We start from the raw sequence: 20,211 nt of genomic DNA, 5'->3' as shown, positions 1-20,211 counted from the left end.
ACTTGATATGGAGAGGTGGCAGAAATATTTTATGCGGATCAACCAGAGGCAGAAACTTGACACTGCTTGTTCCGGGCTTATAGGTATCTCTTGGTAGGCAATCACGCTTGGCATAATGGTTCCCCTTGGATCGGCTTTCCCACAAGCATAGGAAACAGCAATATTTTGTGAATCCTCCTTGCATTCTTATCAGTAACTAGTAACTTCTTGTTGTCATAGGACTCCTTTAGGTTAAAAATTTAGAAGAATCAATGAAGATACCGCATTCAGATGGAACATGCTCTTTTGACAAACTGTTGACAAACAGTGCATTTATATCATGACACTAGCACAGTAAGCAATCACTGGTGAAGAACATTGTCAAGTTATGATTTCATTTTCTGTAGTGAGTTACAGTTACATCCTTTGCAAGCAAGTGCTTCTGTTTAGACCTTGAAGCAAGAAGTTCTGCTTTGTCTTTGAAGAGATTTAGATCACAAACGAGATCATTCAGCTCTGCTTGTGTAAAGGTCTCTGGTTCTGAATCTTCATCGGCCAAGTATTCAGGATCAGATGATTCGGGGTTTTAACTGGCTGCAACTCCAGCGCATTCCTCATCACCTTCTATAGAAGCAAGTCCATCATGTGGCGGTACCATTACTGGCAATAAATCATCATGGGGAACAGGCCTAATTGCAGAATCAAGGCTGGGATATACAATTTTGTGCTTCGTTTTACCTGAGAATCCACTTTTGTTGACGAAGTCAATTAGATGGTCTTGCGGTTCTCTCCGCACCATCGGGATTGCAAATGGCATTGCTGCTTTACGCCGATTTAGCCAGTCATGCAGTCCATTGGAACAACTGGTACAGATGACGTGGAGTCCAAGATTTAGCCTAATCACCATGCCGACAGCCGAAATATAATTTGTTTATCTTTTTAGGTTCTGTGGTAATTTTTTTGCGACATTGTGCTTTCATCATGAATGAACCCCACACGTAACAGGAACTGTCTGGATTAGTGAGGCAATTTCTAGGCATGATGACAAATGAAATCAATTGCAGTTAGTGCAGTCTCTAACCTTAAAAAAAGAAAACTGTCTTAAATGTTGTAATATGTTTAGGCTATTCATAACAAATTTCACACAATATAAAATTACCGGGATCACAAAAAGTAGACGTGCTAGAGAAAAACTGAACACAGATTTAAAATCTGCATCAAATATACTACAAAGCCCACATAAAATTATATCTGATGAAAATGACATGTTGACCTGCGTTATTGTGAAGATTATGCATGGTAATGTGTTAGATTGATCGGTTGAAGATAATAAAAATCCTGCTAAGCTCCCTCTCTAGGTGGTCTGCTGTACACGGGTCACAGGAATCGTACAAATGGGCCTTTGTGTGTGCTGGGATTAAGCAGGGGAGATGTAAAAAATGAATGGCAGCTGCCTTGTAGTATAATTAGGTAAGGAGCTTAGGGCACTGTGTGTATATATGTGTGTTTTTTTGAAGTTCTTCACCTCTAAGGTATTTTCTATCTGCAAAAAATGAATGAGAACTTGGGTGTTACTGAAACATAACACATTCTATTAGAATATGTGGTTGCTTCAAATTTCAAATATAACTATTCACAAACATGTAAACTTTGCTGTCGGAGAGTAACTTTTATATAAACTTTAGTTCTTTCTTAACCTTACCCACCCTCTGCACTGCATCAAGATGGGCACACAGGACAACAGATGCATTACATAATGTCAGCTCAGTTCAAATGTATTTTTTGGCTCAGACATGCTAGGTATAATATGTTAGGAAGGGGGCAAACATAGAAAAAATATCAAACAATCTTCATGACAGTTTGGTACCCCGAGCATTTCAAAACAACTAAGCTTTTGTTATGAAGAAAGAGTCTTAACAAAAAATGTGATCTGTGTGATATAAATTAAAACTGAATTAAACATTTTTGTTTTAGACCGATATAAGAGGTAAATCATTTTTCTTTTTTTGTTGTGGCCCTATTATAAGCATATCTTCTAATGATACTTAGGATGGGAAATTAAAGTCAACTTTCCAAATGGAGTGCAGCAAGAAAGAAAAACATTTTATTTCTGCAAATGTCTTTTGGTGAGGGCTTTTTCACCTGGCCCTGGGGGCACCAGTCAACAAAAAAGGAAAATGTTTTAAAAACATATTCAAGCATTAGTTTAAAAAAAAAAACAACCTGGCAGGTTTTACTCCAGAACTGAACAGTTTGGCTAGCTGTTCAAGAATGATTACCTTGAAACTTAGTTGGGTCTTTGCAGATCTTCATTCATATGGGAGCAGTTGTGAACTTCTAGCTGCTTCCATTGACTTTAACAGAGATGTGTTCCAACCGCAGTGAGCTTCAGTTGAACACTGTTGCTTTGTGGTTGTGTTGGATGTGTTGCTAGAGGACTGGAGATGACCCTAATCTCTTGGAAGGTGCAGTCAAATGCACGGCAAAGCATTTGTCAAATCCTATGTTTGACTCTAAAAACTGCTCCTTGGCACATATATGGGCGCCTAGAAGTGGCTAACAACTGGGTTCGCGACTGCATGTCTGGAAAAGACCTAATCAGAACATGTACCTATTACAATAGAAATATTAAAACGTAAGACACAAGTAGACTCTGTGCAGTGCAATGAATATAATTTGCTTTATAATTGAAGAAAAGAGTTTATGTGAAGAATTTATGTTGAGCAATGACTGCCTACAGATTCCCCATTTTCCAGTCTGTTATCTACACTGGAAAGTACAGCTTTTTATTGCAGTAAACAACCCCTTACCTGTTGTAAAAGTCATTTTTTTTTTCAGGTCATCTACTCTTATTTTAGTTAGAATAAAACCCCTCTGTGATCATTCTACAAGATCCCAATATGTGATGAGCAAATTGACAAAGAGGGACATGTTTTGGATTTAGATGACTATATTTATGCAGATTTGTCCAGTCTGAAGTCATACAAGTTATTTTACAGTCATGACTGCTTGCATTCCTGAATTTAGCAGTGCCCTATAGCTTGCAATGTTTCACTAACCGTATGCCTAAACTCTCCTATAACACTTACAGTAACACATAACATTTAATTGTACCCCCCAACACTAAACATAATCCAATCCAATTCTGATCTTCTCTATGGTTTACAGGAGTAAGGGTCCCTATTCAAATATGAACACTTCCTAATACCTGTCAGGTTGGGTAGCAACCTAAACACAAGAGGACTGTAAGGAACAAATTGTCGTGGGCACATCTGCTGCATTGGATTACCTGTCCCCAACACCCATAAAAGTTCTGGCAAGGGCCCGCCAGTGCCAGCCGTGGAATATCTGGGGGTGGGTCACTATGTCAGGCTGGGCTCGTAGTAGAATACTACAGAGAGCAGTGCCAATGTCATAAGGAGTTGTGCTTTAATTTTTTCCTTAAAACTTTTTTCCTAAACACTAAGCCTAACACTAACCTTTAAAATAAGCCCTATTACCTGTTAGATCACATTGTGCTTCCTTACCTAATACCTATCTGTAACCATTCAGGTCTTGCACCAAACCCAGATCTAGCACCAGAAAAAAAACTTACCAGTAAATTGTATAATTGTCTGCAGATCATTTGTTAACATTTTTACATTGCTCATTCTTCTGATTCTGTCATCACAAACCTTGATCTACATTTTGGTGAATGTTGTCAATTTCACTATGACAACTCAGTACATACAGTAGAATAATGCTGAATTTGAGACCTTTCTAAACTGTGGTAATCTAATTGTGCTTTGTTTAATGTATAACCACCCAATAGCCCCAACCACCCTGAAACAATTGAGGAGGAACATGGTGAGGGGCAGAATGCAGAAGGTGGAGCCTCCTCACTAATTTCCATTAAAGAACAGTTAGGAATAAATGAAAAACGTAATCAGCAAGAAGATGATGTAAAGGATCAGCCATCAATCAGTGGGGATGAAGAAGTCCGGAAATTAAAAAGCCTTCAAAAAGTTGGAATAACGGTTATGCCTGCAGCAAAGCGTTACAGCAGGTCAGCTCTTGGCATTGGGAATGATGTAAAGGAATTTGCCTTTTTTGTGGTATTGTTTCGTGGAAATGGTTCCTATATGCAAGCATGTGCATATGTTTTTGTGTGTAAAATAGACTAATCATGACCAAAGGGTTAGGACAAAGCTTTAAAATCTAAAATTCCATACAGATGATAGTTGCAGAAAATTGTTTTTAGTGATCGTTTCCAGGGACAGTAAACAAACAGGCAATGTACAGACAGTTCACCCCCTTCCATCCTTCCAATGAAAACAAACATTCTTTTTTCTTGCTGGTCTTTGTGTGATTTTCAAATGCTGTATTTTTGTTAGACTTGAACACAAATGTTCTTCTTAGGTAACAAAAAACTATCTATTTGTTGTCTGAGGATATTGGAGTACACAAAGTATGTAAGTTCTGTATGTAACTTGACTTACAGTAACCCCTGATAAACAATATACCAAGGTTACATTTGGTCTTATTCCTTTTGGCAGTATCAGATTCTGAAAAACACAAGTCCTAGTTGGATATAACCAATATACCTAAAAAAAGAACTACCAGGACCCCTATTTTATTTGAATCTTAAATCAGAATAACTTGTCCTAGAAGTGTTCAATACTTTGTAAAAAAAAAAAAAAAAAATCCTTATTGTTCCTTAAAATCCAAAGCTGTGTACACAGAGTACATTGGCATTTACTAGCAATATACAGTCATACAATAGATCGGTGTTTCTTGACCTATTTTTAACATGGGGAACTTTCAGGTCTTTAGGGAACCCCCACTATGATCACTAGGCTTGAAATTAAATTTCAAGCTACTGGCTTGAAATTAAATGCAAGGTGCTTGTAATAGGAAAAAATGTCAGAGTTTACAGTATACATGATATAGGTATAACATCTGCATGAGTTTGTGATTTACAATACACCAGGCTTTATTTAACAATGCCAAACAATAACCAATTTAGAGTTATGATTTTAACCAGCCTATCAGAAATGTGTGTTCCATGTAAACGTTTAAGCCTGCTGTTTGATCAGTTGCTTTGAAATGCTGCATTGTTATTTGACGAAGTGAATCCCATTTTGAAGTTTTCTTTTTAATTTTGGATTTGTGTGAGATAATACTACTAACACACTTTAAACTTTGTACCAGCATAATTTTAGTTTGTGTATCAATTGCTCATAATAGCTTTAATCTTCTGTCTTATGTTGTGCTGATTGGCACTGAATTCCTAAATGAGTTCCAGAATGTCCAAGTTTTATAAATATTCTCTCTGTCGAGACCTGAATTTTAAGAATGGCTTTTTTGTTTAGTAGACAAAAAAATACATAATTTCCATTGTAAATGAAAGATGGGCATTTTATACAACATGTACAGAACTGTATATCAAATAAGATGTGTAGTCATACTTCTAGCACTGTAAGAAAACCATAATGGGAAATCAAACCACACTAAGTTTTAGTGCAGATTTTTATTTACAGTTCTGTTTCTAATCTGATAAAATTATTGGTTCTGAACTGAATCTAAAGGGAAAAAAAGCAGCTGACTGATCAAAAAAGATCCAATTTTTTGGATTCCATTCGGTTGGGAGTAGATCAAACACGTTTGTACATATTGTACAATCAAATCATACAAATGGATAAATCAAACATATCAGAGGTATGCAAAGCTCAAATTTAGCAGAGATCTACGCGAGTATGCTTGCCCTAACTTCAGTTTGCAATTTAAAGCATGTGTTCGGTGACCTAAAGCATTTTTGCAAATGGTATTCTGGTGTTTTGTGATCTTTTATTTTGGAGATTGACCTGATCTATGATAAATAGTTTGCCCTTGAAGGTTTGTTTGAGTCTGGGACCCGACTACATCACAATTAACCACTAATATACTCTGCATGTGACATCTGCATTTAGCGTGGTTTGATGTATATTTCTTCAAAAGAATTTTCTGCTTAATATCACTGTAACTGTCTTAGTCCAAAGCCATGTACAGAAGTCCATGACTCGGTGGAAATTGTACTGCGCAAAGAGAGCAGCCACCCTGCTAATGAAGATTCTGAAGAGGAAGAAGAATGCAGAATGCCAGATATTGAGCGAGATGATTTAGCTACACGCAGAGCAAGAATGAACCAACCTAAAGTTTCGACACCTTTTAATCAATATATAGGTTCCTATATTACCAAAACAAAGCCTGCTCAAGACTCCTCCTCAAATTCAACCACTTTCTCCTTAAAACATGCCAGGGATAAAAGGTTTGCAGAATCTTCTAATGTTTATGGAAAGTTCTTGATTTTATTTGCCCATGCATTGCTTTTTCTACTACGGCCATCTATCCAAAACCTTGACATTTTTGGAGCATGTATTCCCAAAGATCATTCTTTGTTGCTGTCAGCAGTTAATGCTTTGTAGTCTTCCCGGGTTAAAGGATCATCAATTATTTTACGTATTTTGTAAAATTTGCTGGTATCACTCACCATTGGCAGCTTTCAAAGGCTAGAATTGAGCTGTTCAAGAAGCTGTTGTAGAGTGGATGTTTATATGCCATATTGTTCCCAACTTTACCTATTTTATTGTTTTGATATTTTATTGTGTAATGATCAAATGTCGAAAACTGGGCAAATTTCAGGAGATCCAGGACTAGCAAGTTGCCAAAAATGCACCTAGTGATTTTACTTGTGGTCAAGGAATGCACATTATTTTTCTCTGATCTTATAAATGAACCCTGCATGATATTCGCAACTATATAACTACATTTTCCTGAAAGCAAGAGTTGCCATACCAAATAGAAAATATGCAGAAGACTTACATTTCTGCAATAATATAGTCAATATAAATGATAGAATGGTCTATGTATATTTGAGAAAAATAGATGATTTTTAAAATGTTGAAAAAGAACAGGGATGTGCATGGTCATTAAATCTGTGGGCGTAAAGTCTATGACGTAACCAGTTTGCAAATTTCACTATGTGCAGCAAGGAAGAAAATCAAGACCAACCTGTGGAGAAGGTGATCATTCCAAAGGAAAATTTACCCCAAAGGTCCATAGACAATGAGCCTGACCAAGAACAAGAAGAGAAAATACCAGACTTTCAGAGGGATGATCTGGCCAAGCGTAAAACTCAAGGTTCAGTCGCACAGCAGAAGGAGCCTTTAGGTTTTGGCAAATCCTCAATTACAAAGGCTGACTTGGCAACCTGGCAGAGACTTAAACTGTCTTCTGAAGAGAGGTGTGGGCATTTTTCAGTGTTGGTTTCTCTACAGTTTCTTTTCAAGATTATTGTTGTCAAGTCATGCTTACAGTGGTCACATCCTATACACAAACAATGTTTGCAATGGTCCACAGTCTCCATTTAAGTCATAGATTTAGAGTGTGTTGAAAAATACCATAGTCTATAGCAGTACACCATTTTGATCATTATACAACTAATAGAGGTTTTTGAACTAAAAAGGATATGGACTACATTGGAGTCCCAGAGACTTTCTTGGCATATAAGTAGTATTTATTGTAATTTCCTTGTGATTGAAGCTATGCCAGCATATTACACAGGTATCTTAGCACTTTTTTTTATTGTAAATATATTATGATTATAATGTATTGATAGGTATAGCGCCTATCAGGATCTTAATATGGCACTTTTTTGCACTAGTTTTGCACGTTAATTTCTAATTTATTCCTTTTCTTGGAACAAAGTGAAAGTATGACCGCAAAAGGGACACCTGTCAATGACCAAGCGCCAAAGATAGATGCGACCCGAGCAGCCAATGATGACTTTGGTAGACGCAAGTTATCCCTGCAAGAGAAGAGGGCTCGCAACAAACAAAAATTTGTGCACTTTGGCCCTGTTACTGAGATTGACCAGAAGAGATGGGATAGGCTCTGTATTGCCAAACCTGGTGTTAGTGAGGCAAATGTAGGCGATGGAAACACCCCTGACATTGCATGTGCCAAGGCAGTAATTTCAGACAGTGCTCTGAGTATTCCGACCAAGGACACCATTCCAGTAACACATCTACAATGCCATCTGAGGTATACTGCACGGTTTGAGTTGTGGCTGTGTCTGACTTGTCATACCTGTGATAATGTTCTTCTGCCAACGTGACTAATACACCTTTTCACATTCACAAGATTTTGTGAAATACTACTTTTTCTGATTTTAACGTGTGCGTTTTGGTTTTGTTTTTTGTAACGTTTTGTGCAACTACATTTTATAGCTCAGACCATATGTCTTTCTCCATGTATTGAAATTGGCAAGGGAATTCATTCCAGCTATATCTAGCTGAAGGACAGAATTACAACTTCTGTTGTTAATGATTCTTAAAGAAATGACAAGAATGTTGTCTTTAGTGACTCTATTTTGTGATGTTCTTATGATTTATTGTTACTCCCTGTTTTTTCCATTTTGCCACATGGTGCTTGTACTTTATTAAATAGATGTACTGCAGAAGTCATCAAAATCCCAGATGCACCTGCAGTCAATGAATTTGGGCATGGTGGACCATTACTGGATACCCAACGTGATGACATGTTAGCACGCCGCATAGGCACTTTTCAGAAGTGTACCAAAGTTAGCCAACCTTCTTCTACTACTGGTGACAACCAGCAAACTATACATCATGGAAATCTGAAGATACAAAAGGCTATAATAAAGGAAAATACAAAAACATTGCAAGATGATAATCAACTCTTGTGAGCATTTGGTGTGCTCTGTGTTCAATTTGACTTATACAGTAACACAGCAGCGCATGATTGTGTTACGATTTATACTTACATTGTGTTGTGCAAACAATAATACTAAAGTGTTTGAAGTTTTGGTTTGACTAATATGTGCCCAAGTCCTAACAATGTCCTGAAGGAAATAAGCATGTTGTGTGCTTTAGAACTGCCTATTTTTAAACATCCTATCACGTGTTCCTGTAGGAGTAAGGAGATAGTTCCTGAAGTTACAGCTGACATGAAATCAAAGTGCTCTGATGTAAGTGACACATCTGAGACACGTGCGCTAACACTTCCTCCAGTGGATGATACATGTAAAGAAGACACCAACGTGCAGAAGGACAGAAGTACACCAGATCCAGAAAAGGATGATATGATGGTCCGAAGGATCTCTGTAAGTCAGAGACCCCCAGGAGTCACCCTAAGTCACTTCCTTCCAGTGCCATTTTCTCTTCAAAAGACTGAAGAAAAGTCACACATCCAGACTAAGGAGAAAAAACCCACCAGGTCAGAAAAGTGTAAATATACGTAGGGATTATATAAAGTTACTTAATCATAAAACGTCCACTCAATAATGATATGTTATGATTTCGAAGGATTTAGTACTGGTATCTGGCAGACGTAGTGTCTAAACTGTGTCTAGTCTGGTGATTCAAGTTTAATTATTGGACTTGATTTTTTAAATACAATATGGCATATTTTGTACAGCTGTTTCAAATCTTGGTGTGATGTGTTTCAAAACTTGGTGTGCCTTCTGGCCTATGCAGACCGTATTTGTCGTCTATGTATTTCCATGAAATTATCTCTTTTGAAAGGTTCTTAAAAGTCCTGTAATGTATGTTGTGTAACATCTTCTGAAATTACTTCCTTAGCTCCCTCCTCATGACCACAATTACTCCAAATAACGCCCCCCAAGCCCATATCGCTGTCACGTCTGACAGTCCGTCACAGACACTCGAGCAGAGCCCAGCAGAAGAGCCCACTGAATTAAGAGATGATATGATGTGTCAACCAGCTTCCAACCCCATTGAGAATAATCCCATATGTGCAGAGCCTAAATCCCAACCACCACAGGAAACTCTTGAAAGTCCTGACCGTGAAGTATTGAGGTCAGATCATTTGTCAACAAGCAGCGTTCCAACTTTTTTTTTTTTTAAATTACATTTGGAAACATTTGCAGTATATTAATGTGTGAGAGAATGTTTATTCAAATGCATGGATGTGTAGATAAAAATATATAATGATTAAATTATATGATCTTATTTCCCCTTTCAAGAATATGTCTTAGATGAGAGCTGAGTAATATGAATAGGTTTGTGTGTCCCAACAGCAGTAAAAAATATTAGATGCTTTGTTAGGTAGGCTAAGGGATTTTTCCTAATTTTTTTTTAGGAAAGTTTACATATTTACAAACTGACAGTGAACATTGGAAGATGTTGGCTGACCAAGCCTGATCAGTATGCGTACATATATGTCCTGAACTATTTCACTTTATTTTGAGAAAAATAAAATATAGACGTGTTGTAGTCACTAATTTGCAAATACACATCAGTCTTTGTTTTAACATAGTTTTGTGTTGCTAGATCCATTATTCCTGTAGTAGGCTGACAACAACATGTTAAATACAGCACTGTAAAATTTTAAAGTGCCACATTGTTACCTTTTAGACATAGTAAGCAACAAAAACAGTGTGTTTTTTTATATGGAAAAATGTTTTTGTGATTTGGAAAAATGTTTAACCATATTAATAAGAACTGTTGTAAATGTGTAACTAATTGACACAACCCTTATCTTTTGCTGGATATCTTCATGTAAATGTGGAGAAAAATCACATTAAGTCAACAAAATGATTACCGAATACTATCATTATCAGCGTACAAATAACCACTCACTCGTACACAGTACCAGACTACTATAGCTGCCCTTCATATACTTCTCCTGCAAGTTAATCTAATTGTGTATTTGGTCTTGTAGATTCAGCACACGGTCGTCTCTGTCAGATGACGCGGAGTAAGTTGCATTCTGTGCTTGGAGAGTCTCTATAACAGACTAGTGCATGTTTTATCTTTTGTTATAATATATGATTTGGTATTTTATAAAAAATAAAAACTCATACTATATATTTCCTCTTGATGCTGAGCCCTTACCAGTAACTTTTCTGATCACCTTTCTGAAGCATGCAACTAATTCTTGCTTTTTTCAGGTGCTAATTTACTTGGCGCTATGCGAGTGCTTCTTACTTAGCCTTTCTATACCCTTTTACCGCTGCATGTTTTATAGAACCCTGGCTTTGTGTGCAAGGCTTTAAAATGTATATACATAGAGCTTTTGCAGTAATTCATATCTCAGAATTGATGTTGTTATTCTAATCCTACAGCTTCTGTATGAGAATTTAGTAAAACTAAACCACAATGAATTCTGTTTTTTTTGTGTGTGTGTGCTGATAGGGTAATGCAAGTTTGCAGGGAAACATACATTGTCTGTGATCAGTAAGAGAGGTGCTCCTGGCTTGCTTTTGGTTATATTCACTTTGATTTGTTAGGGATAATAGCAGTTCAGGTGAAGCAGAATAAGACACAGGGAAGTAAGCAAACCCGAAGTAAATTCTGCTTGATGAGAAATAAAATATATGCATGGATGAGTCAATGGGGTTTATGTGTCTTCTTCAGCCTTTGTGGGGTGTGGAGCTTTAGTGAAAGTGGAAGATTCTGAAGGCAAACAGTTTCTGCTGTTTTCTCTTTACACAAACCTTACTGTTTTGTGGCAACATTTCCATTGGTGTCACTTGCATTTAAGTTTAAACAAAAAATGTGAAAAAAAGCATGTTATATTGTACATAGGGAAGTACATGAGTGAAAATACAATTTACTTGTGTTTGAGCTAGCACTTCAATTCATTACAGACTCCTTCGTTTTACTGCAGTTTGCTTTTTTTCTTCCCTGTAAAATTTTAGTACAAAACCAATGGAGTCCTGAAATCCAACATGTTCTGTTTTAAAAGTTTTAATTTGATCCAAGTGTTTTGTGCATTGCTCTGCCCCCTTCTACGTCTTGTGGCTCCCGATTGGTTTATCACAATAAAACACTTTACTGATTAAAATTGAGATATTCCACCAAAATCTAGGGTACTAGTGTGCAAGCTTAACCAAGATAGTAAACCAAATCCTCATTCTTTTCCTGGCTAATGACTAGCTTATCATTGTGGTGAATGGTTTCACCAACTAGGGGTGAGAATAAAATGTCATCTCCCTGAAAAAGGTGGTAATTGTATAATAGAGTATTTCAAGTTACTGTGCTGCCTATCCACGCTAGTAAACACTGAAGATGCGTGCAGCCACTTAAAGATTCCTGGAGTTAGATCAAAGTGTCGGCTTAGGAAGGTTGGCTTTAATTCCTAATTATGGAACTCATGGGGGATAAAAATGAAAGTATACTTTTGTTCTTTGGACAGATGTGAGATATCAATGTTGACACGATCCTGCCCTTCTCAGTTAGTCTCTTCATTAAATATTTGGACAGCCTCATAAAATGAGCTGCCGATTTATACACACAGATTGGAATGTTATTTTTATGCTTCGAGGAATTTATCTGTGCCGCTATTTGTGTGACCTGTTTGATGTACAGGAAATAAAAGATTATATGCAATTTAAAGGGGATAATGATGATGATAAAGTAAATTGTTATGCATGACAATCATCGTTTGTTTTGAACAATAAATTCAAAGGAGATTATCGGTGAACCAGCAAAAATTACGTAGGAAGAGGGTTAAAAATAGGTTGTATTGTAAAGCATAAAACATGGTGCCCAGCAGGTAGTAGTATGTAGTCACCAACCAGAATGATAAGACTCCGCAAAAACTGAATACAGGCAGAGTTTTTCATATGAATGAAGGTTTTCTGGGTAATAAATATGATTGTGAAATATCATGTATGTTCTATTGTACAGCTCCACAGCAGGTGATTGCTCTATGTAAATCAATAAAAGCAATTAAAAAAGGACATAAACTATAAAATGTGAACATTTAAGTGGAAGCTGTATGTTTATATTACATTGTTAATTATGTAGTATTGTTCAAGTAATAGTTATTACCAATAGACTTAGAACAACATATGTAGCAATTATGAGTTTACTTTTATGGCCCAACTACAGCCCAAATGTTTGTCAGACAAAACATTTGTTGCAGAAAGTGAAAGGGTTCAACTGAAAGTAAAGTTTCTTTAGTGGGCTCACTGACAATTTTTAACTGTCTCCACACTATTGATCGCTAATACTGATCTCTTTTCTGAATTAATAAAATGTCCCCATCACATCTGACAAATGATTTATTGGTAGATATATCTAGGGGCAACATGGTGGCTCAGTGGTTAGCATTCTGCCCTTTGCAGCGCTGAGTCCCAGGTTCAAATCTTGTCCAGGACACTATCTGCATGGAGTTTGCAGATTCTCTCCCTGTTTGTGTTGGTTTCCTCCAGGCACTTTGGTTTCCCACATTCCAAATACAGGTAGTTAGATTAATTGGCTTCGATTGACCTAAGACTGTGTTAATGACATATATATGGTAGGGACATTAGATTGTAGTATGTTGCCTCTATATAAATACTGGATAGTAATAAAAAAAAGGAAGCTCTCTTTATCCATGGTACCATTCTAGTCGTCTTCTCTTCAGAATAAGGATGTGGCACTCCTACATCATCATGTACAGGGCAGGACCAGCAGTGGTGCTTCATTGTACCTCTGATGATGTTGGCAAAAGTGGGGCAACAATACCAGTAGGGGACTGGCAACAAGACTGGCATTGGGGGACTGGTCATCACCACCTGAACTGGTGGGGAGGATGACTATGGGAGCCTGGCTAAAGTTACATTATACTCTTTTATATCATTCCCTAGAAAAAAGGAGCTAGCAATACATTTTTCATGAGCAGGGTGTGCCACAGTGCATTATAATCCTTTAGAAAATGCCCTGAGTTGGCATGTATACACATCACATTCAAAGTAACATTTTATGATTGATGACCGAATTCTACTTGATAGTGCAGCTTAACCTGCCATGGCAGAATGAGTGAATCATGTCTGCAAACATGAATGTGTGATTATTCCATACAATAGGTAATTGTGCCAGCTGGAGGGTATTTATGAAGGGGGTATTTCCCTGACTCCTGGGCAGAGCTGGAATATTTTAAAGTAGTTTAGAAGTTAAGTAAAACCAATTATTATCATTTAGTTGCAGTAGAGCCTGCAGCTTTTTCCATGTCTTCCGTTATTTAGTTATACAGTCTACAAGGTATTGTTGGAGTTCGATGTTTGCAGTAATTGTCTCATTCCCTGTTTACAATTCCTTAGATTATTAACAGATGAAGTTTTATAGTAGATGAAGCTACTGTAAATGGTTGTGGCATAGAAATAGTTGGGCTTTTTGTAATCCCCAAACACATTTATTTGTAAAACTTTAAACCCAATTGATGTCAATAATTTATATGTATTTATTTATTGGTTTATAACCATCCGACGTAAACATACGTAATGACGTTGACTGTGAATTGCAAATCTTTTATGAATCAGGGTATATGTAATATGGAAACACACATGCATGCATTGTAGAGCTCTTGTAATAAAAATGTATTCCTGGTAAACATGGAATTTCAGCTTTATGACATTCTACTAACTGACTGCATGGAGTGCCATCTTGTGGCGATTCTTCAGAATGCAGGATATGAAAACTGATCATAATTGTGATGTGTTTCTGTATTCTGCAGGAGTGTGAGCATGTGTGACATGAGATATGAAGAAGAGGGAAGTATGCTGCCCCACACCAGAGCTCATCATGAACACTTGCAGCTTGTCAATGATCTACTCAAAGAGGAGGATGATACCTGGCAGGATGTAGGTAGCTCTGTCCATGGTGCCAGTCATAGGCTAAAAGATATAATATCAGGGGAATCGGTTACTTATGTGTATGTTTTACTGATCTGCCCACTGGAAGATCATGGATTGCACACACATCTAAAAAGTGAATTCTAATCCTTAAGTGAACTTAACCCATTTATTAACATCTCTTTAGTATGAAAAGTAATTTGAAGAGAATTTTTAACTTTGCAGCTTAGTTTAAAAGAATACTGTTGAGATGTCCTTGTTTAGATATATTAGGTGGCAGCACTCGTTCCCTGTCACCCAGTTAATATTATTATTATTATTAAACAGAATTTATATAGCCCCAACATATTACGCAGCGTTGTACAATAAATAGGGCGTGCAAATGACAGACTAATACAGACAGTGATACAGGAGGAGAGGACCCTGCCCCGAAGAGCTTAGTTGTGCTTATTTGTTGCTATCCCGTCACACAGGCTTTTAATGAATATGAAAAGAAGATAATGAACGAAAAGAAGATAAAAGAAATAGAGATGAGAATGTGGTGGGGGGAAGATGGGGTGTCCCATGTCCCGAGTCCCAACTTAATGATACATGCAACTTAGGTTTATTGGATTAAACTGGTCAAACAAATCAACCTTTGTATTAAATGCAACATATCCCTCCTCATCCAAATCTTTAAAGTTTTTTCCATCACTATCCCATATTTTATCCTGAGGATTTCATTAGTACAAGCAGTAAGGCATTGCAGACCCTTTACAGACCCTTGTCTTCCCTGTGAAAATTTATCTTTCAGCTAATATTTGCAGTAACTGAGTATAGCAGTGCTGCAGTGAGATTTAACTCCGTTTAGCAAGTGAAGGATTGGTGCATTAGTAATTGAGTGATTTAATATATATAGCATAACCAAAGGTGGCATGATGCCTGCAGCGTACTGTACTGGCATTGCACATTTGAGCTGCAAAGGTCAGGTTTATTTCCAACTTTCTGTTTCTCAATATTATTGTTGTTCTGAAAAAAATTAAACATTTCTTTGTAGTTTGCCTTTATTGGCATATCTTACTGTCTGTCTTCAATCTAATGTTATACAGTATGACTGTGTGTGTGTTTAATTCAGTGCTTTCCAACTGTTTAGGACCTGGCCCGATGGAAGACGCGCAGGAGAAGTGCATCACAGGACTTATTAAAGAAAGAAGAAGAAAGGAAAAAGATGGAAAGATTACTCAGTGGGGAACCTGACTTGTCTGAGAGAAGGAAAAGCATAAAAACATATAAAGAAATAGTAGAGGAAAAGTAAGTTTCACACATTTTTGCGTTTTTTCCAATATAAAGATTATTTGACTGTGTCTTACATTTTCTTCTTATCTCCATCACAGAGAACAAAGAGAGAAGGAATTGCATGAGGCTTACAAAAATGCCAAATCGAAAGAGGAAGCAGATAAGATACTGCAGAAATACATTGAGAGGTTTACCATAAGTGAGGCTGTTCTGGAACGTATAGTGATGCCAAAAATCCTGGAGAGAAGCCATTCGGTAGAGCCTGGCTTACTCTCCTCATCTGAAGACCCCAACCCTTTGAAGTATTTGAGGCAGCAGTCTTTGCCTTCTCCAAAATTCACTTCTACAGTAGAAGCAACTATATCTCCCACCTCTGAATCAGATTTTAAAGCACCTCCAGGTCCCACATCACCAACAAAAAGTGTGGTCTCAAAGGCAGTGCCTATGTTAACACCAAAGCCTTATTCCCAGCCCAGAAATACACAGCATGTTCTCAAGAACTTTAAGGTAAAAAGATAAAATCAACAAAAACAAGAATTTACAACAAGCATGAACTGATTGGTGACTGTTATGTATCCCGGGGAATTTATCTGCTTAAAGCCCAACTCCTGCCAATGCTTTTAGTTTACAGCAGAGTTCAGAAGGGTTTTTTATAAGTTAGCAACGAGATTTTCTTCTTTTTTTTTTTTTGCCTTGCTAGTGGGTCAGGATATCATAGTAAATCTATGTTTTGATGCCAGTCTACAACAAAACACTTCAATTAAAAGTGGGAAGAAATAGGACATATGAATTTTTTATAACTGTATGTATATTCCTTTCTCTGTATTTTGTATTCCAATTCCTGTTCTTGGAGGGACATGGAATGAAATGTATTATGGATCACAGACTGGTATAAAAAGTTGTCAGAGGTGTTTACTCAACAAGTCTTTTTAAAATCATTTGAAGGTATTTGTAGGAGTTGGGCTTTAATCATTTGAAATGGTGCACCCCTGCTGCTGTTTATATTCTATTTAATTGAACCTTCATGCTAATATCATATGCTAATAGGTATTTTTTGATTATTTAAGTTGGATTGGAATATTGAGGTGTCTGCAGTTAATTTGACAGTGAGATAAACACATAGAGCTTTTTTTCTCCAACAACCACATAAACAAGCCTTAATGTATCCCACACCCATACACAGTGTGCACAGTAATCACCTCTCCATGGGTAATGATTTTATTATTCATGTACTGTGAAGGACAGAAAAGGGGGGTTAAAAAAAAATTGTCATTGATGAAGGGCCAGAGAGAGCTCAAACCAAGATCATTTACCGCATTTGGGTATATAAGTATTTTAAATGTAAAGATCAATTTTGAGCAGAAAACACAGCCATTGGGGGTATGGGTGAAGTTAGGTTTAAAGTTCTCTGACTTGATAACCATTGAAGCATTGTTGACTCATTGTTGAATTATGATTGTTCTAGAAAATAATGCTCCTTAGTTATTTTATTTTTTATTAAACACCTGCTTCTTTGTTTTTCTTTTTGCAGGTAGATGGAAAAGTGAGTATGAATGGAGAGACACTGAATGGCACAGAGAAACACAAAGAAATGGGATTAACTACAGTGCAAACTTTTGCTCCGGCACTGACCAGATCGCAGATGTTTGAAGGTGTAGCCAGAGTGGACGCATCAGAAGCAGTGGTGAAACCAGATGTGTTTTCCATTGAACTGAACTTGACAAGGCCAAATGTACAGAACTGTGTCAAAGACAAAGAAGTAAGGACAAAGATGATGGTTTGTAAAACTAACACCCTAAGAATACTAATTACTTTATTAGATATTTTATTAGACAAATTATACTTAATCAGCTTTATAAATGATAAGCAGACTTGTGATTGGTTGCTTCAGGCAAGGCTTAATACCTTTTTTTATAAATTATGGTACAAAAAAATTTTGTATTCTTTTCCTGTGTTAATTGCTCCATGTGTTGGGGTTTCCAGCTTTACTTCTACAGTGATGCATGCGTCAAATTATTCCTTTTTCACTATTTTTCACTTATCCTACACACACTATAGACTGTTGTACTGGCTTATCACTATTGTCATGAACAGATCATAGGCTGCGTACATATGCTTAATTATTATTGTTGGAAACAATCTTTCACGATTATTTACAGCTACAAATGAGCGCTGTACATACAGTGCTGTTCTGTTCTAAAAAGACGGAACGGGGGAGAACTGGCGATCAGCACCCCGCTGTGCTCTCCTCCTCATTTCTATTGCGGGCATTCATCGTCTGTCTTTCATGAATCTGTCAGTATGGATCCATAAACAATATCAGAAAACCTCTGTACACATGTCAGATTCCCGCCCCCGACAGCTGGTATCGGCCAAGAATCATCAACTGCCTAATAATTTCCAACCAGACCAGTATGAATTATGTCTATTTTAGGGATTTATTAATAATGGGTGTTTAGACATGAAATGAACATTAGCAGACTATTCTATCATACCATAGTGACAGAAGAAGCATTTGTCACCTAAGCTTGCATATTGAAGTCATTGCAGAGGGAAGGGGGCTCCAAGCAACTAGCGTTGGCATTAGCTTGTGTTTATATTGGTGGAAGATAACCATCATCATTTCCATGTCTTGCCTTATTTTTTTCAGATTTTGTCAGAAGGACAAAATCACAATGACTCAATGGATGGAATAGATTCTTCTGTGTCTTCCGGAGGTACCCATACAGCACCAGCAACTGAAGGTTTGTCAGAATCTGTCCTATTGTAGATTTGTTATAGATGTTCCAGTAAATAATGCCTTCTAAAGCTCATTATAACCAAATCGGATGATGTAACTACACAGGAGTAGTCTACTACTACATATTTGTTTAAAAATTTAGCAATACCATTTCATGAACCATCTGGATAAATCGATATGCAGGTCAGGAACTGAGCACTGTAAAAATAGAAGGCACCCTGCAATGTTGGTTGTTATAGAAAAAAGCATATCTCTGTTGTGCAATGGCCTTTAAATATAGAGATTTGGGAGCATTCCCTATAATTATCTGCCTGGGCAGCTTTATCATGTACACTTGAACCCTATTTATTATTGAATTGGTCGTATTTCACAGTACTCTTGTTTTAACTGACATCTTGATTCTAGGTTCAACACAGAAATCTAAAGAAAACCCTGTAGTCTCCAGCTTAGAATTTACACCATCTTTTGCACCATCTGATGCTATTGTTAATGGAAAAGACCAAGAAGAGGAACAAAAAATTGATCCTAAATCAATGGTATTGTGCTGCCATATAACATTAATATTTATATCAGTTAAAGTGGAACTCGAGGAGCCAACAAAGTCACATTTCTTTTAACATGCTTTAAATCTCTTCCTAAAACAACTTTTTTTAAATGTTACAATTGTATACATATTTATGGGCCAGAGGAATGTTTGCTTTGTTACTAGTTATGATTCTAAGAAAATGTAAATAATGTCATTTTTGTTTCTACTTCTAAAGTCAAAGGGCCTGATTTATTAAAGCTCTCCATGACTGAAGAATATAGATTATCATGAACCTGGGTGATCCAGCAAATCTGAAATGAATCTGGCCCATGATTGAAAAACTATTTTCTAACTTTTCAAAACTACTAGAAAATTAGTCCGATCCAGTTTTGCTGGATTACCCAGGTTCTCCCATGATAGTCTATCTTCTCCAGTCTTGGAGAGCTTTATTAAATCAGGCACAAAGTGTCACTACAAAACAAATAGAATATTCTCTTTTTCCAGTTTGCCCTGTTTGGTTTTTAAAATAATTTGTGTTCTTCCAGATAAATCTGTAATTTTTATTTTGTGGTTTTTGGGATTTATTTTTAAACTAAACAAGTAAATGCACAAATGAATGTGTTTCAATATTTGTGTACTTTATAATCATACAAACCAATCAAATAATGTTTAAATATAAATTGCCAAAAAAGGGGAGAAACCGGCAAACAAATGGACATCAGTAGGTTAGGTAGCACCAGTTTATATTACAAAAAACATCTTTCTCATACCTATGTAATTCTAAATTAAACTTGTTCAACAATAATGTAGAATTTCACCCAACCCTTTTCTTTTTCCCATTAAGTAGGTAAGCTGTCAGGTTTTTATTGCTGTCTCTGTTTCCTTTGGGGGGATTTGTCATCAGTTCCTGCTGTGTCACTGGACATAAAGTTAGGGAAGAACACAACAAGGAGGGAATTAAAACTGTTGTTTGGTAATCAAATGTTATTGCAATATAAACTAAGCTGTTCCAAAGCTTCCCCATTCTATCCAAAATTTGCTGTTCTTCAACTTTTTTTTTGAAGGAATGTG

General features: G+C 36.7%; 1 protein-coding gene across 1 annotated transcript in view; it reads left to right on the top strand.

Annotated features, from left to right (window-relative positions):
* LIMCH1 (LIM and calponin homology domains 1) overlaps nucleotides 1-20,211 on the top strand; it is a 154,835-nt gene that overhangs the window by 114,548 nt on the left and 20,076 nt on the right. Inside the window, exons 9-22 of the mRNA XM_072406868.1 lie at nucleotides 3,791-4,024; nucleotides 5,990-6,407; nucleotides 6,957-7,355; nucleotides 7,661-8,109; nucleotides 8,374-8,700; nucleotides 8,932-9,234; nucleotides 9,600-9,836; nucleotides 10,702-10,737; nucleotides 14,482-14,608; nucleotides 15,732-15,889; nucleotides 15,973-16,381; nucleotides 17,406-17,633; nucleotides 18,525-18,618; nucleotides 19,020-19,150. Coding sequence (XP_072262969.1) covers nucleotides 3,791-4,024; nucleotides 5,990-6,407; nucleotides 6,957-7,355; nucleotides 7,661-8,109; nucleotides 8,374-8,700; nucleotides 8,932-9,234; nucleotides 9,600-9,836; nucleotides 10,702-10,737; nucleotides 14,482-14,608; nucleotides 15,732-15,889; nucleotides 15,973-16,381; nucleotides 17,406-17,633; nucleotides 18,525-18,618; nucleotides 19,020-19,150 — 3,550 coding nt within the window. The remainder of the gene's footprint in view (nucleotides 1-3,790; nucleotides 4,025-5,989; nucleotides 6,408-6,956; nucleotides 7,356-7,660; nucleotides 8,110-8,373; nucleotides 8,701-8,931; nucleotides 9,235-9,599; nucleotides 9,837-10,701; nucleotides 10,738-14,481; nucleotides 14,609-15,731; nucleotides 15,890-15,972; nucleotides 16,382-17,405; nucleotides 17,634-18,524; nucleotides 18,619-19,019; nucleotides 19,151-20,211) is intronic.

This window comes from Pyxicephalus adspersus, chromosome 3, assembly GCF_032062135.1.
Source record: "Pyxicephalus adspersus chromosome 3, UCB_Pads_2.0, whole genome shotgun sequence".
Lineage (NCBI taxonomy): Eukaryota > Metazoa > Chordata > Amphibia > Anura > Pyxicephalidae > Pyxicephalus > Pyxicephalus adspersus.
Note: the sequence above shows the minus strand (reverse complement) of the source record. Positions and strands in the feature narration are given on the sequence as shown.